We start from the raw sequence: 25,750 nt of genomic DNA on the forward strand, positions 1-25,750 counted from the left end.
AGTCCGGTGTGAAATCGTAGGGCCGCTGTTCGTAGTTCCTTAATGTAGTGTTCCTCAGACCCATGTGAAATCATTAAGCACCTCTCACTGTGAAGAGCGTTAGGTTACAGTTTCGACCAGTGGTTTCTGAAGCAGAGAACAGCTCTCGAGGTGCGGTCTCAGCAAGTCCGAGCGTCCGTTCTCGGAAGTCCAGGCCACCTTGGCTCTGATCAGCTTGGTTCACCACTAGCAGTGTGGAACCTGGTTAACGGTGGAGCACCTCCTCTGGCTGTTTTTTTTTTTTTTTTTTAAAATTGTGACACAGTCTCATTAGCATATAATTTCCAGAAGAATGGGGTGTGTACGAGGATGGAGCAAGCATCAGAGCGTGTAATGAATTTGATCAAATGCAGGCACAGCCTCTGGATGTGGCGTTACATTTAGAGGAGCGGGATAAGCACATCTATATCCAGGCAGACCCTACAGTCTAACTGAACCCAAGCTAAAACTTTCATTCACACCTTGGGTGCAACACCCATATCCACTGCAGATTCATCTACAGCCAACCATGTCCCTCTATGATGCACCCCATGTTCCCCACTGAGTGCAGAGCTTAAGACAAATTGCACGTACGTTGAGGAGAAACTTCACCAACAACCTGCTTGCAATACATGAACACAACCCATCTCCCCATGTTTAAAGATGAGTACTGGCCAGTGCTACTATGCGCCACACGCTGGACCAAACACTGGGAGATGTACAGATGAAGATTCTGCTTGGACTAAATGGTGAGCTTCCCCACCTTATCCAGGTGCTTTACTGCTGAGATCGCTTTGCTCCAGATCTCTATTTCCAGTACAGACCTGAAGCTGGTGCTGGTTTCAGCCTGGAGACCCACTAGACTGGACTCGACTCCATCCTCGATCACGGAAACACGGACTAGCTATGGAAACAAGCATCAGCCAAAAAAAAAGATGAGATTAAAAGAAGGAATGTGATTGTGGTGATGGCAGCTTAGTAGGGGATTCAAACACCTGCGATTTCTCGACCGCGGGCCGACAGAGATTGAACGCTTGCTATTCAAGAGATTGCAGTATACGATACCATCGCAATCTGTTGGTCAGAATGAGGTCACTCATGAAAAAGGTAAACCTCAGGCTGTTACTGTGTCCTAATTTGTGTTTGGAGACATAAGAGAATAACCTACATGATTCCAAAACTTCTATTTAAACTCAACAGATTACTATGGAAATGTATGTACAGTACAAGAATAAAATGAAAGACCACAGTTAACAGTTACCCAGAAATGTTGCGGTAAATCACGTTAATATAGAAGTCCTTTACACTGTTCAACACTTTTATCACTATTGTACAACAAATAGAACCTAAAATCATGCCAACCGTTCACCGTAGACAGCGTGCATGAGGGATGAGCCATTCATAAATTCCTCCCGAACTAACCAGAAGGAGCAGAGAGAGAGACGACCGATCAAAAACTCCACAGAGATATTAAATGCCCAAGGACACGCGGTTAAAGCACTTTGGAATATAGCCAATGGACAATAGTCTCCACTTCCTACAGAGCAGGTCCTAAAATGCCATCAACTGTAGCCTGACGGACTGCAACCTTATTGACTTTGAAAAGATTCTGTAACGAGGACATCCTGCCAGTGTAAATGAACATCTGCAGCATCGAACACACACACACACACACACACACACACACACACACACACACACACACACACACACACACACACTGAGTAGGCAGTGTAATGGAATACTTACATTGCTCCTAAGCCCAACTCAAAGCTCAAATACTTCATGACGTTCATGATAAAGACAACTCTTGCACTTTCAGTTTCTTTAAAAAAAAAAAAGCTAAACTTATAAAGGTCATTTTATCTTGCGAGGATGTTCCAAGGTGGAACAATTTCCAATGTTTACAGTCCTAGTGGAGACAAACACAGAAGGCGAGCTCAGGACGACCCCATACGTCTACATTAGGGCATGTCTGGCTGTGGCTGTATCATTAGATTGTGGTATTTGAAAGTTGGCAAAATTTCCACAGTCTACGTCGCTTCCCTCTTTTGCAGCCTAAAGCCGCATAATCTGAAATAAGCAGGAACGCAGAGTATATGTGGAAAAACCAACTGCGGCTTCAGATACATCAGCACCTGAAGCATGGACAGAAGCATCGCTCCGCTGTAACAGAGCATCGGATGCAGGCGCATCCAGTAAAACGTCCCGCATAGTTCTGTGCCTCTGTTCCCGAAGCTTCGAAAAACCCTCAAAGACTCGATCTCTGTCCGGAACCTGATGAAGAAAGAGAGAATATTTCCATTTAGGGTGGAAACTATAACCTCAGACGAGTAAAACGCACTGAGGCTGCGTTAAAACATGTCATTTATTCCTTGTCTCAACAAGGCAGCCAAAGTTTAGTTCTGTCCACCAGGACCCGTTCGTGAGTGTGTCCCACGCCAGCGTTAAAGAAGAGTGGAGGAAGGAGAGCAGGGTAGAGGAGACGAAAAGGTGCGCGTCCGAGCAAAATGCATCTCGGCCACATAAAACGTCATAAATGAAAATATGGCAAATATTAATTCGGACCTTGAAGAAATCCAATCGGGGGGGGACTCTGGACCAAACAAACTTCAGGCCATCTTTTGCTCACCAAGTTGAAAAACACACAAAAAAAAAAAAAAATGCACGATCACATGGCAACAGGCACAGCGGGTCACCTGCACAGCCACAGTCAAATTCTGGAGATACAAGTTCCTCTCCCCAGACACACACCCTGGGAGGCTGCGCTCTGCTCGTCGGCATGACGGATGAGGCGGCGTATTTCAGTCGCGTTTCAGACAGGCAGCCGCGGCAGGCGGGCAGACCAAGCTTTGCCCACATCTATTTGGGAGAAAAAAAAAAAAAAAAAAAAAAATCCTCCCAAATCCCTGTCCCTGCCAGGCCCCCGAATACCTACACAGAAACTTCTGGAAAGTCAAACACAAGCAAGTGGAAAGAGGAACGCGGAGGAAAGCGTGAAAAGTCCAACCTCAACAGACGGCTCTTTGAGAGAAGCCCTCCGAGGCCAGTCTTGTTTAAACAGCCCAACGGGAATGTCTGCGGGCAGGCCCCGTGCACCCGACAGGCATCCCACAGCGCTGCTAAGGTGGGTAAAACCACAGGCGCGTGCCGCGCGTTGTAGGGAGGGCACTCCGACGAGCTGCAAGGAGCACGGGGATCACCCTCATCAACGGAGAAGTAAGCCCTGGGTTTCCGGTCCTCCCCCCGTTTCCTCCGTTTTTACCGTCTCGCTGTATCCCGCCCTCCTTCAGCGCGGAGCACGAATACGGTACCGGTGCGGTCCCGCTCTCTCCTCCGGTCTTCACCATTTCCAGCTGGACGTGTTGGACAGACTAGCCTTGGCGCTCATCTGCCTGCTACTGCTCACTTGAACAGTACCACACCCTTCTTAAACTGCAAGTGAGCCATGTGACTATTACGATTATCATTATAATACAATGCAACAAAATGTCGATTTGTGCATTGACTATGATTACTGAAAGTATACTGATCGCAAAAATACCGCTAGTTCTTCTAGAGTGTCAGCTTTAGTTTGGTACTTTCCAGAACATTCTAGAAAGCATCAGATCCTAAAACGTACTGGAATATTCGGTGCTTGGAACCTGGTGGCAAAATCTGCTAATTTAAAGAACGTGGAATATTTTTCAAAAAGAGTGATATGCAGTACAAATTTTTGTAACAAAAACGTTAAATTGCGTTATTCATTTGACACCTTTCTACAACGTTACAAATTTTCATACGAAGGCATTTAGGTGAAGTACTGCCACCCCAAGATATGATTATTAAAGTAACACATATTCCTCCTCTCCCCCCCCATTTGGGCTTTTACTTGACACAGATCCTTGGCATGAGAGGCACTATACATTGAGAACAATATAGGTACGGGTCCGTATGCAGTACCGTAATACATACACGCTATGGGTAGATAATGCCTCGGCAGGAGGCGGCATAGTTGTCAAGGACACGGACTTGCAAGCGGGAGGTTAGCGGTTCAAGGCCCGCTTTTTGCTGCCGTGACCCTTGGTAGAAACCTCACTCCTGCAATGGTAGCCTTAATTACAGTACCTGCCCTTGATTACTCCAATAAACATTATCCTGCTGTATAAATGGGTCAACTACCTTAAGTCTCTTTGGATAAAAGCAAAAGTAATAATACCGAAGAGCGCATAAACACTAATGCATAATCACAGACGCACCAAATTACGCAACAAAACAGGCGAAAAGCCTGAAGCCAAGTAGAAGGGCACCAGCCCACAAGTGCAGGGCGCGTAGACACGTAACCTTCGTGCCAAGTACGAATACCCCAAAGCAGCCTCTCGAAAGGCGCCGCTACTCTTCCCTCACGCTTCAAGCGTACGGAGAGGCTCAGTACTCCTCCGTGTCCAAGTTGAGGGCGGTTCCTCTTTGCGTCATCGTGCTCCAGCACCACGTGACATCTTAGGCTCCAGCGTTGAGCATATTCATCCCCAAATGGAAACGTACCAAGGGCAGTCCGTCCTACGCAGCAGACCGTGAAGGCATCTGTCCCCACAAGGGTTGCGTGGAGCGGTACGTCGTCACCTGGTGAGATCATACCATACTTTGCTTTCAGATGACATCTTCACCTGTCCGGGGCCTTTAGCCGCAGAGTCTTGCCCACCGCCTGTTCAAGAAATCGCTCCAGCTCCATAACGAAGAGATCCATTACATGCGAAGTGGGGAAAAGGTCGTGCCGGAGGTGATGCAACCCACGCTCATGTCTTGGATTGGTGTGGCGAGACTGCCTTGAGCGTGACCTCTTTCTGTTCCTCAGCCGTTAATGAGGCTCATTTGCCCCATCATGACAGGACACGAGCTACGAACCTCCACAGCCGTCTCTTCCTCAACCCTCCGACTCGCATTTTGGAAATTTAGAGCTTTCCGGAACGCGCTCTCCAGAACGCGTGGGGAAACGGAGCACTTCGAGTCCGTCCTGTGACCCTACATCGTACGAGAGGCAGAGACACCCTCTGAGTCACCGCTCCCAAAACATTACGAGAGACGGGTAAAAAGAGAAGATGAGCGCGTGCAGATGTCGGTCAGCACTTCCACGCCTGCCTCAGCCGATGGTTTCGCCGAAGGCTTTCTGGTAAGTTGGGTAAGACCTAGTGATGAGAGAGAGAGCGAGCATGGTGCAACAGGGTGATGTCAGACAACCAACTCCCTAAGCGCCCTAGACAACAACATGGTGAAGTGGTTAAACTTAGCCTCCTTCCCCTCAGTCGCAGTCACCCGCAGTTCAGTTCTTCTTGTCTGAGCATCTGCTGCTTTCGCTTTGCCAGTTTAACCAAGCCTTGACAGTACATTTCACTGCTCCTGCACCTCATGGTCCATAGAATCGGCTCCTCCCGTCAGCCGAGCGCCCGTCGAGCCTCGACGCCAGACGATCGCACCCCCCCCCCCAAGCTACTGCTTCGGAAACCTCAGCTTTGCTGCTCTTAACAGCCCCAGTCGCCTAAATCATTCTAAGCCTTTTTTTAGGGAGGAAAAAATAGAAAACACATTTTATGCCTCATTGCCCTGGAGGCCCAATAAATCCCAGCAGGTCAGCGTGCGTCTCCTGCTGCTACGAAGCAAAGGCCAGGAGACGCCTCCAGTGCGGAGCGCTCGGCCCAGCAGGGAGCTGCCCGACCCGCCACGAAGTAGCCAAGACGCGGCCAAAAGGAAGCATGCCCTCGGTCCGCGCGTACGGCGGACTCGTATCTCCCTCGCCCCAGTCCCTCCTACACCTTTCTCCCCATTCGGCCGTTTAGCCCGACAAATAGATGAAGCAGCGCAGCGCTGAATTCCGCGGCGAGGTGACGTTCGACACGAAACGAGATTCCCTCGAGTCCCTCTTCAGAACAAACAGCCCAAGTCTAAAAAGTGCCATCAGAAAGGCGGCGAACGCAGATCGCCGATAAAGTCCCGTCTCGGGTTTAGGCCCGCGTTGGTGCGACCCGTGCGGCAGAGACTTCCTCGCCCGTCCCGTCCCCGTCCCCCTCCCTTTTCTGTTAATTTGTCAACGTGCTACCCCCCGACAGCTTGGGGTCATCCCTCACCAGTTTCAGAAACGAGACCGGACTAGTTTGGCAGGAAATTGCTGCAGCGACGGCTCCCCGGCCCAGTGCCACACGGAGACGGAGAGACAAGGCGAGAGAGGCTGTGTATGCAAACCAAGTGTCTCTATTTAACGGATGACACAAAAACGATAAATATAACGCTAACAACATTATTTAATTATACTATTAATGTAATTTTGTTCTCCCCCCCCTTATTATTTGGCAGTATAAATTACTACCTGATGGTGCTAATAAAGCACTAATGAAGCACAACAACTCGGGGCAAGATGAAGAGAAGAGAGAACGCCCTCTTTCCACATCGGGTAACGGAAACGCTGCTCCGGACCGTCAGAGAGGGAAGCTGGCAAAGGGAAAGCGGACGTGAACACAGCGCATCTCCGTGGGCATCGCTTTAGCCACTCGCACGCCACGGTCCGGTCTCCTCCTCACGGCCGCACGGGAGGGACGCAAATATGAGAATCACTCCTGGGACGTAGGGTCGAGGAGGTCAAATCAGCTCTGACATTTATCTCGGTCAATAAAAGGAACATTATTGGCGTTATTGGCTACTGCTGGCAACCGTTCTATCGGCCCAGATATTATTCAGCTATCGGTTTACGGGCGACGGCAGTCTGGAGAAACCGGCACTTGACCCGTACTGGTGCCGCGGACATACCTGTGCAATACTGGGGGACAAGCGTGCGTCTCCAAATATGGTAATCAGTGTGAAAATACCAGTATAAGGTTTGAGAAATGGTCAGATAGCATGTGCATCTGCTGATGCGTGTTGGCCTGCGAGTGTTTTTACCCAGAGCGAGGACCCGCCCGCACGCGCAGTACCGCGGTACGCGGCCACATCTCATTAGATGAGCATCACACCTTGCAGCTCTAACGGGATTAGCAAAGATTAGCCAAAGATTATGACACTAATGCAGCATAGATTAGATTAGAGAATAGGAGCGAATTGCTTTCGTTCGACGGGCAAGAAGAGCGTGCCAGTGCCGGATGCGCAGGCATGGCAAAGCCAGATGGTCTTGGCCAACTTCCTGCGGCAGCACAGACCTCAGAGACGGGCCTCGAGCAAACCGCTCGCTCCCCAAGGGGGCTCTCGGAGACACCTGGTGCGCGCCGGACGAGCGGCGGAAGCAGAGCCCGTCAGAAAAACCGGCGTTCAGAGGACTTCCTCGCACTCAAATACGCTTGTGTTTCACACTACAGGTGGTCCTGCACTCACGAGGGGGTTCCGTTTTGATGACGCGCTCATAAGTCGACGTCATCGTTAGTCAAAGATCCCCTTATACCGTATTATACGAACCATAAGGAGACATAAGCATGAATGCAATGTGGCGTGACGCAATATTCCCTGCTATAAAGGGCATTGTTTGATTTTTTTCCCCCCACTAGTTTGACACATTACTCGTGTTTAAATAATACCAATATCGAACATTATTAATATACATGCTATACAAGCAGTTATGAATGGTGTAGTTAATTCTGTGCCGAACTCATTAATGAATAACAAACACTCACTTTTTTTGCTTGACATACATTTTAAATATAAAGGACCTTCTTAGGGAATGACAAACAAACCATAATTGCTGCTAGACACCCAAACACCGAGTGAGACCGAAACAATAAAGCGCCTTGTGGCAGCGTCTCCACCCGATGTTGTTGTGAAGCAGATGGAAAGGTCACGCTTAGGTATTACGACCAAAGGTTGGGACTGATAAGTAATAGAATGAGGTTCAGGGGACGGCCACGGTAAGTCGGAAGTGTCATAACTCAAGGACCGACCTGAATACGGAAACGCTGGAGTCAAATTGAAATGCAACCGGAACGACGGCTCGGCTTGCTGATGGTCCTAATGAAGGTGGAGAAAGCCTGGTGCGACGGGGTCAGACCATCAACTCTAAGAGCGACGAAAAGTTCCCAGGTTAGCGACAGACCCAGGGTTCTCAGCCATAGCCGACCCATAGATACCGCTCGTCATAAGAGTTCAGACACATCTGGCCAACGGTCACTCGGTCGCCGTGCTTTACATCACGTTCATAGTGGTGTGAGCGAGTGACCGTTTTAACCCTTTTCTCAATTAAACACTTTTCTAAAACGATGACATTTTTGCGATGAAGATTCATTTTGAGCAGAGCAGTTTCTAGTTACGGAAGTGCTGAGAAATGGAATGAGTATGAGGCCAGCTTTCCAGAACAGGAGAATCTGACCGATCGCTCCAGCTTGTTTCTGGGGTCACAATGTTCTTTCCACAGCCCGTTGACCCCTTGGCCTGTTTATGCCTAAAGGAGGAAACTACACTTCCTCTACGAAAGGAAGTCCACTGGGTCAAGGCTCCCTCCCCGAATGCTGCGGCTCAGCATTTTTTAAGGGTCTTAACCCCACACCCCACCGGTTCCACATGCTGCCGGAGCACGGAGGCTGCTCTGCAGCGCAAAAGTGGCTGATACAACTCCCTGGAAGAGATAAACCCTCTCGTTAAAGAAAGCGATGGTTCACGAGGAGCAGACGGAACCAGCAGACCCGCATCTATCTGAGCCTTGCTTGGAAAGACCTGAGCATCTGACCTCTAACATCCACCTTCGACCTCAAGAGATGAACACGTTCGTGAAAGCGCGGTGATTTACCTTTACGGAAGAACCGCGCGATTCGGTAAACCGAACCGCAGCTGCATACGGACCTAGAGACGCACACATCTTCCAAGCACATGTTCCACAGGCGGGAAGCAGGCCTTGCGTGACTTGAGCACTTGGCCTATGCATTAGCTGAAATATAAGACCCCCAGGCATCGTTAAGCCTAATTCGTGCAAGTTAATCTCCTTATGTTTCCGGAGGCCGACAGACATGATCGCCAGCCATTTCTGATTCCATTTCTCCTTGGGTAAATCCCTTTGTTTACATGGTTCAAGGCTACTCTCTGACATACTCCCTGGTGTCATCTCTAGAACTGATAGACGTGCCACATCCGGAAGCCGGAAATGCCGGGTTCTGTCCGAGACACGAGGCGGTTCTACCGCTCGTAGGCTTAAGCAACTGAGGACGACCTCAGCGAAAGCGAACTTTAGGTTCGGCTCTCGGCTCGTGCCGGCGGTTCGGACGCTATCCGTTCTCCTGCTTGTTCAGAAACAGCTTAGCACTCGAAGCACCACAGCAAACGTAAATTACGCTCTGCAGCACTGTGGATAAACATCACCGGCGTCAGCGCGGCACACCGGTGCGCAACGGGCCTCGTCTTGGTGCGCCGCGAGACCACTGTGGGGTCGGTGCGAGTGTCGGTGCCTTCTCCAAAATTCGTCCACCCGCCGGATCAAAGGAGACCGATGACGCACTGCTGCGCGATGTCGATTTCGAGTTCCGATTTCTCCGATATGACCCAGAGAAGCGGCTCCCAGGGTTTCGAAGAAAAGGATGTCACCGAGAAGAAACGGCCAGCTCCTGTTGGAAGCAGAAAGGCTTCGATTCGCAGCAGTAGCTCCTCAGATAAACAACGGAGGTGCGAACAGCGCCGAAACCGGTGTTTTCCTTTGGTGGATCCCAGCTGTACTGACCCCTCGGCTGCCAGCAGACCAGACACGTGACTCATTCTGCACAGTGTAGACAGAGAGCGATGATGAGCACCACAGCGGCAGCCAAAGACCGGTGTACGACTAAGACATCATACCAAGCATCCCAGAAACCTCACAACTTTGTCTTCCGCTTCGAACCTGGGATCCACACTTGGAGACGGCTTCCGAAGTAACAAAGGGGACGGACGGACGGACGGACTACCTTCATCTTTCTTAACCTTTCCTGCCGAAAGGGGACGGACATAGGGTGCAAACGATGCCGAGACACTTCCGCAATGAACCCTGAGCGCTACAGTAGAGCAGGACAGCACTTCGGATATCGCTGATGGCTTCACCACTCAGTAGCCTCACGGGAGCATTTATCTCATGAAAGAAGATCTCAGCGCAGCATCAGAAAGCCATTTGACTGAACGATTGCTATAATCTCAGGAAGAGCGTTCTCGTTCTCAGCCTTTGTTCGGCAAAAGGTCAGTCGGAGTAATACTCGTGGCGCACTTCAAACCGACACGCCAAGACACGACACGCAAGGAATTCACATCCAGGCCCGTGCTGAGTTCAAGCCTGCGTAAGAGTACCCTGCACACAGCTCCAGCGCGGTCTTCGAAAGGGAGACGCGGAAGATTCCGGCACCGTGCGCGAAGGGTCCGTGCGCCCTTCTCAAAACGAATTTCACCGAGCGAAATCGAATCCTGCCGATAACGCCGAGCCTCGTCTCCGAAACGTCTCGAATTGGCCTGGGAATCGGAAGCTCAGACAGAGCCACGAGGGGCGGAAAATTAGGAAATGAATCATCGAGCATTTGAGGAGACTTTCTTAAGTCCATTAATTGGCACATTAAAGATCCGGATCTTGCAAAACACATTAAATAAACAATCCCATTAGGTTTATCATCAACACACACACACGGTGACCCACGTCAATATTTGGACGTGAACTGCGCACACAGAGCCGCGCTATCGGGGCATCCGAGTTACCATTATCACTTTGCCACCCTTCACTGTGCTCTTCGTTATCACACAACCGCATTCTGTGTGTGTGTTTCCTTATTATCGCTCAACACGTCCTATTTTGAGCACTGTTTATTCGCGCTCTACTTGCGTTCCAACCGTTTCAGCTCCGATGTTAACGCATTTTAACATTGATGAGAACGCGTCCGTGCGCACGTTCATCACCGCGCGAGCAGAAACCCGGGCTCCAACACGCACTCCGGAACGTTCCGCAGGAAAACCGCCCGCGCTCGAATGGCCGCTCTCCGCAAACACAGAAGTGCAGATCTTAGCACATCAAACGCAGACATTTACATAGCTGCGAGAAGCACGCTTCCTGCGCTGGAGCTCGGGAGGGAGGAGACACCACCCCGAACACAACCCACATGTTGGAGGAAGTTACGTGATGAATGGAAATTAACGATACAGTTCTCATGGTTCTGGCCGGGGGGGGGGGGGGGGGGGGGGGGGGCAAAGTCACAAATGTGGCACAAGCAACTTGGGTTCACCAGTTGGCATGGACACGTGGGGCAACCAGCACGGCGCACATAAAGGGAAGTTGGGCCTCGTGTGGAGGAGACTGTGGGGAGGTAACTGCTGCGAACGACACACACCCATCACGTGACAGGGACACGGGCTTGAAACAAATGCCCAACTGACAGGGTTCAAAAGTCAGCACCTTCCTCAAAAGCAGTCCCACTCTATCACACGTGCGCCTTTAAGATAAGGGATTTATCGTCGGTCCAACCAAGGACGTAAATCTAGGTTCACCTCCCACGCACACGCCTGGAAAACAAACTTGACTAATACGTCAAAACACGTGAAAAATTAACATGTTAGCGCATGATAAAAATATAACAACAAACATTCCTTAACATCTGTGAATGATCTACTTGCTGACAGGACGCATTCCTCGTGCGAGGCCCAGCCTCGGGAGGAGCAAAGCGACTATACGTGTTGCAGCGAGTGCTTCGCGACACCGATCGTAGGTCAGCTACTACAGCGGCGCGGGAGGAGCTGAGCTTCTGCAAACGCAGCTCGGTTCAAAAGCGGAGCGGCTGGAGGAATCCGCGGGAAAACCCATTTCCTCCGAGTCTGACAAGTACCGTAATGCATTAGAACCTGTGTCAGGGGAAGAAGTAGGGGAGTGGTGGGGCAGGGGGGGGGGGGGTGGTCCTGTTAATCTATTGCGGAGTGAAATATTTATGTGTGACTGAAGTCGTGTGAGGAAGGCAAACCATGTGCCTGACCACAGCAAAGAGAGAAAAGAGACGGGGAGCGGGGGGGAGGAGCGGCGTAGCCGGGGCGAGGTCCGGGAGATGAGCCACCGGCCGAGGAGCGCAGCAGCAGGCTCCGGAGACGGGCTCCGGGTCAATCCTGCGGTTTGTCAGAAATAAAACCACTTAACCCAGCTGTGAACCGTGAACGCAGTAGGTTGGTCCAGGACATCCCATCCTCCACGGTCACCTGAGGTCGGGGGTGCCGCGTTCTGCCGTCTCTTCTAGAGGAGGCCTCCTGAGCTCCATCGCGGGCGATCGTCAGCACGTACTGTCGGTCACAGAGAATCTCACACCGCCACTGGGTTAAACTGGTGGCCAAATGACAGCAAGCGCTGGTCCCGCACGCGACGGGGTACAGAAGTCACGTTCTCCCCGACACCACCTCAAGCCACGCTACTATAAAGGTGTTGGACGGCGGTGATGGACAGCGTGGCCACCGGATCTCTCTCACCTAACAGTTTCCATGGTTACGACCGTGGGAAGGAGACACTAGTACTGGCATGAAGTGCAGGACAGAGCTGTGGGACTGGTGGGACCTGACCGGTTCGGAACCAGTAGGACCAGCACAGACCTCTTCGGCTGGCCGACGCTGCTTGCATCACACTCAGGCACTCTGCTCCTATCTGTGTTGCTGTGCCACCAAGACCCAAGGTGCCGAGAGGGTCCAACTCCCATCACCCTTCTGTTGTCCCCGAGGCCAGCCCTCACCACCTCCTCTGCACTCCTCTGCCTGGTCCTCCTTCGCTCATCAAGCCGACCACACGCGCAGTAAATCCAGTAATCCCACAATTCCACCTTCCACGTGCTGAGATTTTCACACTGGGGGTGAAGAAAGGCAGAAAACGTCATCCAGTTGTGGATGGAAAAAGCAAACACTTCTGCTCTCTGCGCTGCCGCATCTGTAGCTGCATCCCAGCAAAGGCCCTCCACCATGGGCGCGCCACCGAGTCCACCTTCCACGACAGAGGTACAACCGCATGACCAGCGCACTAGGGTGTTTCTTTGCATGGCGATAGGCCAACCGACAGAACGGCGTTCCCAGGATGCTAAGCGGGACCGGGGCGCCGGGTTCTGGGACATTAAAGGACGGGAAACTTGGAGCCTCAAAGATGAGAGCTGACAGGAAGTGCGTAAACACCACCGCAGCTCCGCTCATCATTTCATGTGGGAAAACACTTGACGTCCCTAATGCCCGTTATCACGAGCACTGTAACACACCACCCTTCCTCTGGGCACCGTCGCAGAGCAGTTGTCGCAAGGCTTCCTCAATAAGGTGGTTGCCTCAGTAGCAAAGATCAGTGACATTAGTCAAATTTTATTTCAAATAATACATTTTTAAAAGCAAGTGCTTCTTTTCCAGAAGCCGTAATAAAAATAAAAAAAAAAGAGGAAAAACTCAATTTTACCAAGGAGGGGAGGTAAAAGCTAATCCCCGACCCCTTGAAACAGGCATTTAGGATTTAGCTAAGTCTTGTGTACCCAAAGCACAATGTAAAGTATAGCGTAACCTCGCATTAGAGAGTGAATCGAAATAAACGAGAGCGCCTGGATCACAGCTCAACTATGTTCCACAGTTTACAGGCTGGGAAGCACAGCAGCACGGTGGCACAGCGAGTAGCGCTGCTGTCTCACAGCACCTGGGTGGTATGAGAGAACCTGGGTTTGATCCCTGCTCAGTCTGTGTGGAGTTTGCATGTTCTCCCCGTGTCTGCGTGGGTTTCCTGAGGGTGCTCTGGTTTCCTCCCACAGTCCAAAGACATGTTTTTCAGGTTCCCCCATAGTGTGTTCCACTGTTGTATGGATGAGTGACCCATTCTAAGTAGTGTATCTAGCAGTGCAAGTCACCACAGTGAATAAGGTGTGTGGTCTGATAACACTACATAGAGTTCATTGGAAGTCGTTTTGGAGAAAAGCGTCTGCTAAATAAATAAAGGCGAATGGAAAGGAGATGCTTGGGGACACGTGGCACTGGAACTGGACCAAAGTCTTCCTCTTGGCAGATGGCACAGTGGTTAGAGCTCCTGCTTTTGGACTCTTCCTGCTGTAGTACCCTTGATCGAGGTACTCACCCTGGCTGATACAGCAAAAATTACCTTGCTGTATGAACGGGTAAATAGTAGCTGTTGTAAGTTGCTTTGGAGAAAAGTGCCAAATAAATAAATAAAAAACAATACACCTCACTAATAGGGCAGTGCATCTGTTGTACTCGACCTACAAAACGACGACAGCATGACGATGAGCTTTAGCGAGGGAAATCACCTACTGTTCGCTACAGGACGCTGTGGAGACGCCACGCCAGCTAAATGACTGCAAATGTAATAAATGGATAGTGACATAAGGTCAGCGTCCGGGGCCCAGACAGGAGTCTCAGAAAGCGAGAGGAACGCATACATATCACTACGTTCAATTAGCCAGAGTGACAGCAGTGCGATATGGAACACCCCCCGTGGAACAAAAGACAGGATAAGCAACCGGGAGCGAGACCACGGACACGAAACGCCACGTGACGACAACGCAGCCGAAGAGCGACGGCCAAATACAACGGGAAAGCGACAACATATGGCGACTTGGTCGATGAAGAGCAGATCCCGGGTGACGTCGCGAGAGGCCAAGCCCCTCGTGATCCGAAAGCGCTGAATGAAGCAGCGGTAGAAGGTGCTGCGGGGGCCTGGCCGTGGCGAGCGGGGAAGAGCAGTGAGCAGAAACCATTTCTCAGGGAATATTTACACACAGCTGCCATTTAAACATTAACATGTCTGGACTAGTTAAACAGCAGGCAATTACACACCTCTACTCCACTGCACGGTGGGGACGCTGAGCACGGGGGCTGCTGGGGCGACACAGCTTTGGGCACGGGTAAGCGGCCCCTGGGGAGAGCCTCTCCAGCTCCCCGGCTGCTCAGGCGGTGAGGAAATGGACCCGCGCTCCTGCGGGACGGAGCGCTTTCACGTCCAGAAGCAGCTTTTTGTTGGAGAGGATGGGGATGTTCGCATGTTTTGCGGCTGATGGAACAGCGAGGCTTCTGTGTGTGTGCGCGCGTGGTGAGGAGGGTGCCCACAAAGCTCTCCCGTACTGAAAGTCCATCTCATCAGGGAGGGCAGGAATTGCAGTTTGTGCCCGAAAGGTTAGGGGATGAACATTTATACTCATTTATTTAGCTTTTTTCTAAAGCATCAGTCAGTAGATACACCACATCGAATATACAGCACAGCAATGTAACACACACACTACAGGCAATTTATCTTTGGACCGTGGGAGGAAACCAGAGCACCTGGAGGACACACATGCAAACTCCACATAGACTAAGCTGGATTCAAACCCAACTCGGAACTCGCAGCCCTGGTGCAGTGAGGCACCTGTGCTACCCGCTGTGCCACCCTGGTGCCCGAAACCAACAAGTACGAAAACCAGTTTGCTCAGTATCACATCCAGCTGTATGAACTACACCATGGAAGTTGCGTTGAACGGCAATACCGCATTTCTAAACAGAAATAGGGGGGGAAACTGCTCCGTGCCTACCAAAGCAAAGCTCTCAGATTCGTCTCCTTCCTGCTACTTGGTTACGTAGGGCTTGAAATCCCACTGGAAGCACCGCAGAGACACTTCAAAATCCAAACTAATGTGATAAAAAAAAAAAAAAAAAAAAAACTGGGAATGATTGTTTTAAGTTTAAATGCTTTAATAGGATCTGAGTTTTTTTTATCCGCTTAGATACACCGACCGCTCGGATCTAGAACTATTTTAAGAACTTTACATTTGCAAAACGCAGCCAGGCCGGAGTTGCTCTCCTTGGCAGAGAGTAATTGCGTCCTGCGGTAAAAGCGGTACTTGCTAACAGCAAATACTGTGTCTGCAGGAAGGCCAGCAGGTACTTTGCTGTGTAGCCTCTCTGAACAGGTGCGTTACCCTTTCCACCTGCCCCACGCAGGGGCACCAGAACACGTCCCACTGCAGTCTCTCTTGGTGGAGATACCGAGATGCCGCCGCAGACACGTCTCTCCCAAACACGGCCGAGGACCTCGCAGCAGACACGGTAGAGCTCAGGGGTAGTAAGAAAGACCCAAAATTCGTTAGGATTCCTCCACGTGAGCGTCAGCAGTCCCCAGTTTCGGCCGCACCGCTTCTTTCGGAGAACGAGCAGCGGTTACGAAACCATCCCGGCTCCGAGGCCCTATTGTTCGGTAACAAGCACACGTCCCTCGCAGATGGATGAACGCAGCAGGGGTCCCACAGACACGGCCAGGGGAAGGAGGACAAAAATACCCTCAGCGCAGAGGACGGGGACAGTATAAATACAGCCAGTGCGAATGTGTGCAGACCCGCACATGGTATCGCTGTCATTCACCGGTGGAGCGCCAGGAAAACAGATACTGTTACAAGCTCACCCATCAGGGGAGTGTGTGAGTGAGACAGAGACTCCAGACTGCAAACACACACACACCCAAAGAGAATCTATTCCTTGCTGATACGTAGTGATTGTTGTGTAGCCACAAGCAGATGGCCATGTAGTAGGATGCAGCAGCAGCAATGGAGCCTCTGCACACCATAGCCACGCCCATTGACCTGCTCTCGACAGACCACACACACACAAATAATCCAACTGTTAAAATAGGTCCGGTTCCCAAATTGGACCCATAGAGGATCCGGTCCAACAGGTCCAACACATAGCAGGCTAAACTGCTTTCAGGGACACAGCTGGAAGCAGAGGTCAGTCAAGGTGATCCAAGACCAGAGCGAAGGACCCGGGCGACGCCGTTAACGCCGAAGGACGTCACGCTCTCGGTGCTTCACCAATCCGTCTCAGCCCCCGGGTTGCACTTACTGGGTCTTTCCATCGTCACGTGCGGATTTCCAATCGCACTTAGCTGGAGGCCGGATTGTCGGTGGGGCAGGACATGCGAGGGGGGCTGGGCAGCCGCAAGAGTGGCTTTGATGAAGAGATTAGAGCGGAGCAATCTGAACGTGTATCACATTCCTCTCCAGATCCTGCGCAGATTTCGCAGAGGAGACACTTTCACACAGGAGCACAAAACCAGCTCCATGTTCAGACTGTCCTTGCGGATGCCACCTGTCCTCCGCAAGGGTGATGCCGCTCTGAGTCGGTGGCACCGCGGTGACCCGCGTGGCAATATGGTGGAGAGAGCGAAGTGTGACAAGCACTGAGTCGCCAGCCCACGGTACAGGGCTCCCCTCCCTCCTCTCCCCGACGCGGAAATAAAACGGCAGTCGTATTAATAAGCAATGAGTACCACCTGCTTACCTGGGTGCTCCCAATCTGTCTGGTGTGTTTTTCAGCGGGGGGGAGTCACAATCTTAAACAGGAAGGACACGGGATGGTGAGGGGACCGTCGTACGGCTTCAAGCTTAGTCCTACAGGGAGTCTGTTTTGCAAGTACATGAGCCCCCCCCGCTCACCTGGCCGTGCTCTCCCAGCGCTCTGGCTATCCGCAGCTGCCATTTTTAGGGGCCCCAGGTCGCACCCCCCCCCCGACTCCCCCGCTGAAGCTGACTCTTGTGGACGAGTTTTCCACCGTTATTACAATTTGTTTGCTCAGGAGTAGGAGGCATGTCACCAGAGGACCCTGGCGCCCACCCCAGGGGTCAGCTGGTGCTCACTCTCATTTTCAGCCTCAACAACCGTGGGGGGCACTGGGGGCAGCTGGAGGTAGTGGTGTGGTGCTTAAATCACCCACAATGCCCTGTGCTGCCTACAGCAGAGTCAGAATGGTTCCCTGCACATGCAGAGCACCCCCCATACTACCCACCCACCCACACACACTGCACTGGTTTTGCTCAATAAGCACTTGATGAGCACTAATGACAACACCCTTACATTTGTAAAATATTCTGAGTCATCTCAGGCCCATTAGCCACCGCCTGGCCACGAAGGAGCTGAACCAACAGAATTGTTTTTTCTCCCCCTTTCAAAAAACATGCTCTGAAACACAGTGAGCAGTGCAGCTTTATCCAGGTTATGATAGTAGAGCTTGACAAAGTCTCACCGCCTTTTTACCACCTTCACCGCAAAGCCAGCCATGCAGTGGGAACAGCAGGTAAGGGGTGTGGCAGCAGGGAAACTTACCCTTGTAGCCTTAGGGTTCAAGTTTTTCGTTTGTTTTATGCTTCCATCACACGCTGTACATGTGCCAGTTTTATTAAAGGATTTTACCTGCAGGGGTTCTACTTCATTCATGACTCTTAAATATTTACTAAATAAAGACAGATGAATGGAGAGGCTACAATGCTGTTTTGGACAAGTCAGGGTACCAGACACTTCTGTTGTCTTGGTAGTCTGTACTGATCCGTAACCGGTAAATAAAGAAATAATTGTCTTAATTTAGCTGATATTTTAAGTCACTTTGGAGAAAAGTGACTTAAAATGTTAAGATATTTACAATTATTTACCCATTTATACAGCTAGGTGATTTTGCCAGAGCAATTTTTTTAGGGTAAGTACCTTGCTCAGGGATTCTACAGCTGGGGGTGGAATTTGAACCTGCAACCTTTGAGTCCAAAGAGCAGCTCCAACCACTACGCTACCAGCTGTCCCTGAATGAATGAATGAATATATTATTTAACAGCAAGTGAGGCATTGTCTGAGCTCCAGCCCGGGTGCCAGTTGTGCCAATGAACAGGAGCGGAACCCCGGTGCAAAACCAAAAATCAGCTTTTCTCGCTACAGCATCACTGAGACAAACATTCTCCGCATCCGTGTGCAAGCAGGGCCGTGAAAAACGACTATCATCCACATCGGGAAGAAAACACAGAGCGCAGTGCCGACGCCAGCTGCAGACACCGCCGGTCTGTTCCTCGCACCGGAGGGAAGAAGCTGGTTCCCCCGCCTCACAGATGGCACGGCCGCACGAGCACATTTAGCCCCCCTCATTTAAAGGTGTGTGAAACACGGTAGAGACGTTCTCAGTCCACAGAACTGGATGACATCTGGTGCCAAACAGGAAGTGAAAATGATGGCTCGGTTAGCCAGTGTTCTGCTACCTTTGTGAGAAAAAGGAAGTGGCAGGGAGAAGGGAAGAGACACATATCAACCAGAAGCCCTCTCCTCACTTTCCTTTCGCCACAATTATTTAAGCTCGACTCTGACGGAGGATTGTGGAAAACGAGCTGCCCTGGACATCGCCGAGTCGACATCGTCGTTCATACCGCCGGTGACGCCGATGCGGTGCTGCAACAGTTCAGCAACATCTCTTGTATTTTCCTACTGCTCCGGCACCCCAACTGCTTTAAATACAAATCCACGCGCACACACAGAGTCATTCACACCCGGCCACCCACACAGACCACAGCTACAGAAGGGCTCGCGCAGACAGAACACTCACACACCGCTTTCTGCACGATCCTGTTCCCCGAGAGCTGGTGCACTGACCTTGAGTGACCTTTTCCCATCTAGGATCACCGCCTCTACACACAGTTCCCTGAACACAGCCCCCCGCTCATCCTTTCAGCCGTCCGGTCTAGGAATATCCCGTCCACCCCCGGAAAAGGGGGACATATGATATCTGTAATGATCAATGCTGGGGGGGGTAATTACAGGGGTCAGCAGGTCACGTAGAGAGTCGAACCATCTTGAAACACCGGAGAACAAGTGCGTATACAACAGAAGAACTTGCTTTAGATCCCCGAGCAGCCGGAGAGCAGCCTAAGAGGACAGCCGAAGTGCGAGCACGCTGAACGCCGCAATGTTTCCCAGGGTCAGGGCCAGAAATTTCCGCAGCCGCCAAGCCCAAAAACGCAAGCAGGGACAGCGAAGCCCGGCGAGCGTACCGAAAGAGGTTTGTTTTTCTTAACGTGACACAACACACCGCGTCCTCTTGAGGACGTGACCTAGCAAGCGAAAACGCTGGCGAACTCGATTGTTTGCGAGCATGCGGATGAGTCACTGGGAAATCGCGAGCTGTCGGTTCAACGAACCAACGCGCAGACCTGCTTGGTGTCACTACAAAAGCAAAACTCTCAGATGAATTTGGCTCTATGGAATTCGATGACTCTGTTGAATGGAGACACCCAGCACATTAGAGGAACTGAAAAGGGGGGGAGAAAACCTGCGCGTGCCCACTGTTGCTGCGGCCGTAAACACGAAACACGCCTGCGGAACACCGCTATGTCAAGGCCGCGCAGTACAGGTGCAGGAACCCCTCCTCCCTGACAGCGGCGGGACGAACGGACTCCGAATGGCGGCGTCGTGGACTTCCTCTCGTCCCTTTATTCACTCAGCCGTCCAGTCGATCCCTGCGTCTAGCATCTCGGCGTCTCATTAACACGAGCGACGGAATACCGCCGTTTCCCTCAAAAACATCGCTTGAAACAACTCAAAGGCTGAGGGCCACAGTGGCCCCAGTCGGCACCACACTCATTTGAAACTATTTGCTTTGCTGGGAAAAGCAGAGGAAGGACTGCGCCACTTGCTTGTCCCTGGGGTGACAGGAGACCGACACACGTGGCTTTCAGAGCACATGCCCAGGGAATCCACGTGGTGCTACCGGACAGACGGGTGGAGCGAGAGTACTGACAGGAACTGTGGAACCGATAGTGACGAAAAGGACCGATCCTACCGCCTCCTCCTCCTCAATTAATGCTCTACAAAAGCCCTTTCTGTGAAGGCTCCTCCCCCCTCCCACTCCTCTTCCCGAGCTGTTAACTACAGTCATTTCGGATCCGTCTGGTATGCGGCCAGCGCCCGGCAACTTGTCCACCGCCCCCCTCTCAGGTTTCCGTAAGCCGAGAAGGCCGGGGCCCAGTGCCAGCTCACCTCCACGGCAGCCAATCTGCCGCTGCCGGCTCCGCGCGGCGCTCCTGCTCATTTGCATCTTCCAGTCTCCACCTGGGTCTCAAAACAGAAACCAGGACACCTGGCGGACCCCTTCTGATACAGAAACACAGCAAGGCTTGGAAAAGAACTCAATAATCACAACGAAACATGACCGAAACCAAGTGGCAACATATCGGCTATTCGCATTTTCAATTTCAGGTTTCACATGTGGCTATTTACATGAGTGCCGTGACGGTGTCGCTGCGGGCACTGACGAAAGGCGATCCACCTGGCACGGAGCTGCAGGTGAACTGACGCACAATCACCTGAGTGGGTTCCAATCCTTGAGCAGTAGCAAACTGCAGCATGTGCCTCATCCCGGCGGGTGGGGGGTGTTAACACAGAGCCCAATGGTGCCCAGGACATCTCCCTCAGAGCTGCCATTGTCACAGCCCTTAGAGAGGTGGCAGGTAGGAACTGTGACCCTCGAAGCCTCTGGTGCACAGAGTGCTTCTTCACCTTTCAGGAATCCACTTAGTCTCAGTTCCTTCAGTAAAATATCTATCTCTATTAAAATTATGTAATATTGGGGGGGGGGGGGGGAATCTCTGCAAGTCCCTTTTGAGAGAAGTGTGCCGAGTGAAAGAACAATTTGCCCTGAAATTCATATCTCCTCTCTCTTTTACAAAGCCTCTCTCCTGGTGCCCTGAGAATCAGGCGGACACCCCCACCCCCAACTCCGTCTCCGTCTCTCATACATGTGTTTTGTCACAGCTGAGGACAAGCAGCAGACCATTGTTTGCGGAACAGGTTTTACCTGCCAGAGACCTTTGCAGCACAATGGAAAAGAAAATTAGCACAAGCATCGAAGATGCGAGGCGGCTCCCGTACGGGCGCGGCTGAACCGTCCTCCTTCGTTGAGCGCACGCCTCCCGTGGGCTCCGGCTACCTGTGACGCCCGCCTTTCAACCGCACAGGAGCGGCGGTCAAAGGCACAGAAAAAGGAGCTCGGCGGCCCCAGCTCCGCTACGTCCTGCTTTCGCAGGTGACTTGACATTTTTGCCAAAGCAGCACCTGGAAGCAGCCCAAACTCACCCACATCTCCCCAAAGTCCGCTTTAGTGAGCCATCAATGAAGACTCGTCCAGCACGCTACTTAACGGCCGTCGTTCGGCCGAAGGGAACGGCCCGGAAGTGGCGCGCGCTTCCACCGTCTTCCGGCATCTCCAAGCAGCGGACACAAATGACTGCTCCCTCGAGCGGGGCCTTTCATCCTCTCCGGTGCGTGACCAATAAGGCCGGGTCCTCGCCGGCGCGCCGCGAACCCGCATGCTTTCAACGTACCGGCACCCTTATGTAACCGACTGGGTGAATTACCGAAACACCCTGTTCGGTTTGGCCTTCTCTCTCTCAATAGGGAAGCCGTTTGTTGTTTAAAGGCAGCGGGACCAGCGAGGACCTGAGCAATCGGCTTAATTTAACGTACGCAATGCAGCCGATGCGTACAAGGTAATAAACGGAAGGGTTACGTAGCTTTTATTCGGTGAAACGCTCGGTGCCGGTTTAACCGGATGAAAAGAAATTCGGCTCACAATACATGACGTTTGATTGAGCGCCGCTGCACAGCTCCAGTCCCGCAGGCCGACTCGCCGCGCTGCCTCTTTGTTCCACCTCAACTCTCACTTTACTCAAAGAACCATCTCATAACAACCCCATAATAACCCACCCCCCGGTGTTTCCGCTGCTAATCAGGCCACAAGCGAAACATTTGTCCAACCTGTGCGAGGAGCGGAGCCGTACGCTCCTCAAAACAGGAGGAAAACACAAGAGCGTGTGTAATTATTAAAAAAAAAAAAAAAAAAAAAAAAAAAAACAACTCTATGCCAGTAGGATACACTAGTGTTTAGTGCCGCTGTCCCACAGCTCAAAGGTTCTTGGTTCCATCCCACTCCTGCTCAGGTAGCCTTGACCAGGCACGAACCCTGAACTGATACAGTAAGAAGACCACTGTAAAGAATTTATGTGAAGTTGATTATTTTAGGTCACCTCAGAGAAACAGAATAAATAAAAAGTTAATAGTAATAATGACAATATTAATCCCGAATACAAGCCAGGCAAGGGGTTGTTTTTAGTTATGAGCACGTCATCAGTTCAACAACATTTAATAATAATGATAGCAGCAGTAGGCTAATTTCAGCCGAATTTCAGCCCAACACTGAACACAAGTTCGACACACAAAACGACGAAGAGGCGCGAGCGAGCGCTCAGCTCGGCCCACGAGCCCAATCGGTCGCTAAGGGCGGGAAAGAAACGAGCTCCTGTTTAGCCTTATTGTCACTCGACAGCCTCGCGCTGACAGACAGGGACCCAAGCGAGCGAGAAAGGGAACAATAATAAAAATAAGGGTGAAAACGTCGACCGGGACAAGGCTTTCGAGGGTTCATACATCATTCCCCATTTCACAAATGTGTTTGTGTGAGAAGAAACACTCTTAGTTCTTCTCGTCTGTCCGTAACGGATCCATCCGGCTTTGGTCACGACGCAGCTGGCGGTGAACTGAACAGAACGCGGTACAAACACGGTTTTACACGTTACAGGTTCCCACTTGACTTCGGACCACACGTCGCCGATTTGTTATAATAATACGGGTCATGATGTGTGTAACGTACACGTATGTTCATCGTGTGTGTGTGTCTGGTGCTTCGCGTCCTCCACCGCCCCCGTCGTCAGAGCAGAGCAGAGCAGAGGTGCGCTCGAAAACTTGGGGGACAGACAGACACACAGGTACGCGTCCCGCGTCCCCCCCACTTCTCCTCTCCTCTCCTCTCCTCTCCTCTCAACCCCTTCTTCGGTTCCTGTCCTTCCGCAGACGGGCGCGAGCGCTCGGGTTGCGGGTTCGGACACCCCGCGCGGCGCCGATCGGCGCGTGAACCTGTTCGACTCGGAGAGGAAGCGCGACGAAAGGTGCGCGCGCTGCTCCGCCGCTTCCTCAAAACAGGGCACCGTAATAATAACAGCGCGGCGGAGCGGAGCCTGTGTGCGTGTGCGTACGTGTACGTGTGCGTTGCTGTTGTAGTTGTGCGTGTGCGTACGCGTGCGGTGCGTGTTGTCGCGGTGTGTGTGCGCGCGAGCTGCAACACGCCCCCCCGGGCCGGCCCCACAGCGCGGATCCTCACCTCTGGAGCCGCCGGACGCCGTGTACCAGGAGAGCGACAGGAACCCGCACAGAGCCAACAGCAACACGGTTAGGAAGGTGGCATTTCGGAGCCTCATCTCCGGACCTCCGGGATCATGTCCGAACGGAACGCGGGAGGGCGGCTGCGCTGCTGAGGGGAGAGAGAGGAGGAAGAGGAGGGTGGCGACGAAGAAGAAGATGATGAGGATGGTGCTGCTGCCTGCTGCTGCTCCCCGGCGCTGCGAGGATGAGCGAGCGCTGTTTGTTATTGCGCCGCGGTCACGCACACACACTGACACTGCACACACTCTCGCAGACAGCGTGCGCCAGGGCAGGGAGGGGTGTGTTAAAAAGGGGGAAGGGTTTCGCTGGCAGGACCTCCTTAAAGAGAAACGCAACGAAACGGCGCGCGCGAGGAGGAGCCGATCCGACCTCTCCTCTCGTCTTCGGTTCGGTTCGGTTCGGTCCGGTCCGGTCCGGTCCGGTCCGGTGCGAACGCGGTTCCGCACACAAACAGCACTGGTCACTGGGGCGCCGCGCACCGTCCTGCTTGAGGAGTGGGGGTTCGAATCCCACTCGTGCTGCACGTTACTCTTCAGCTGTTTACTCTGAAGTGAGAAAGTGAAAATATACCCAGCTGTGGAAATGGGGTAGTTGTTTGAAATGTGATTATTCCACATTCACATTGCGGTCACCTTGGAGAAAGGAATCAAACAGTCTGGAATCAATAATTTTACAGCCTCTATCCACAGACACTGAAGGTCAATCTTGGGAACGCACGCTCGCTACTTTTTACTGCGTATACATACGTCCGTTCACTTTCAATAATTGCTTGTCCTGAGCAGGGTCACGGTGAACCGGAGCCTATCCTGGAAGCATTGCGCTCAAGAAAGCGAAGGGGTATGTCCCCGGACAGGACACAAGACCATTGCTGCCTAGAGACACAAGTGCACAGACACACACACACACACGCAGACACACACAATCACCCATGTACACACTATGGGCAATTCAGAATTAGAAATTCACCGTGAAGTGCATGTCTTTGGACAGTGGGAGGAAACCAGAGCACCCGGTGGAAATCAACTCAGACACGGGAGAACATGCAAACTCCGCACAGACCGAGCGGGCATCAAACCCATGTTCTTCGCACCACCCAGGCGCTGTGACGCGTGCTGCTCACTGTACGCACAGCATATAGGTACAGTATGTAACCATGATACAATAACATAATTGTGATACGAAATAACGAACATAGTTTGACTGAAAACAGCAGAAGTATGTAGGAAACGTGGGGTGTTTGATCTGCACCGCTCTGCAGGGCACACAGTAGTCCGTCTCCCCTAAACACGGTGTAAGAAACCAGATAATTAGGTGGTGCGTTTTGCTGAGAACCAGCTTTGATGAGAGGGATGCGTGGATGTGTAGGTGGGTTGGTCTGCCGCATGTCCACACACTTATTCCGAGATGAGCCTTTCTCACACTGTCAGTAGCCGCTTATCCGAGTCAGGGTAACGGAGGTCTGGAACCCATCCCGAAAGCAGCGCGGTGCGAGGCTAGTCAGGGATGGTCCACCCTGGACTGTACACTCGTCCATCGCAATACTGTACTTTCTCTGTGGCCAAACGTTCTGATGCAGAAGCAGCGGCTGCGTCCTCTGTCTTGTTCTGTCTCTTGCTGCCAGTCGTGAACCAGCAAAGCTTCTGTTGTTTGGATGAGTACCATGGAGAAGAGAGCAATGAATGTCACTCGTGTGTATTTTATTAATAATTGTAATTATTATTACAAGTAATACAATTGTGTTATTAATTGAAGGGGGGTGCGGTAGAGCAGCGGGTTTGACCGGGTC

The 25,750-nt window shown here is 51.8% G+C and overlaps 1 protein-coding gene across 2 annotated transcripts in view; it reads right to left on the bottom strand.

Annotated features, from left to right (window-relative positions):
* Nucleotides 1-24,862, bottom strand: part of mgat4b (alpha-1,3-mannosyl-glycoprotein 4-beta-N-acetylglucosaminyltransferase B) — a 59,148-nt gene extending 34,286 nt beyond the window's left edge. The window contains exon 1 of one of the 2 annotated variants that reach the window (XR_003798075.1): nucleotides 23,903-24,862. Coding sequence is in view for 1 of the 2 variants with exons in the window: in XM_018737293.2 (XP_018592809.2) it covers nucleotides 23,903-24,581 (679 nt within the window). In the remaining variant the exon portion in view is untranslated. The remainder of the gene's footprint in view (nucleotides 1-23,902) is intronic. The other variant, XM_018737293.2, reaches the window with a different exon arrangement.
* Nucleotides 24,863-25,750: the final 888 nt, after the last annotated feature.

Source organism: Scleropages formosus, chromosome 13 (assembly GCF_900964775.1).
Source record: "Scleropages formosus chromosome 13, fSclFor1.1, whole genome shotgun sequence".
Taxonomy (NCBI): Eukaryota; Metazoa; Chordata; class Actinopteri; order Osteoglossiformes; family Osteoglossidae; genus Scleropages; species Scleropages formosus.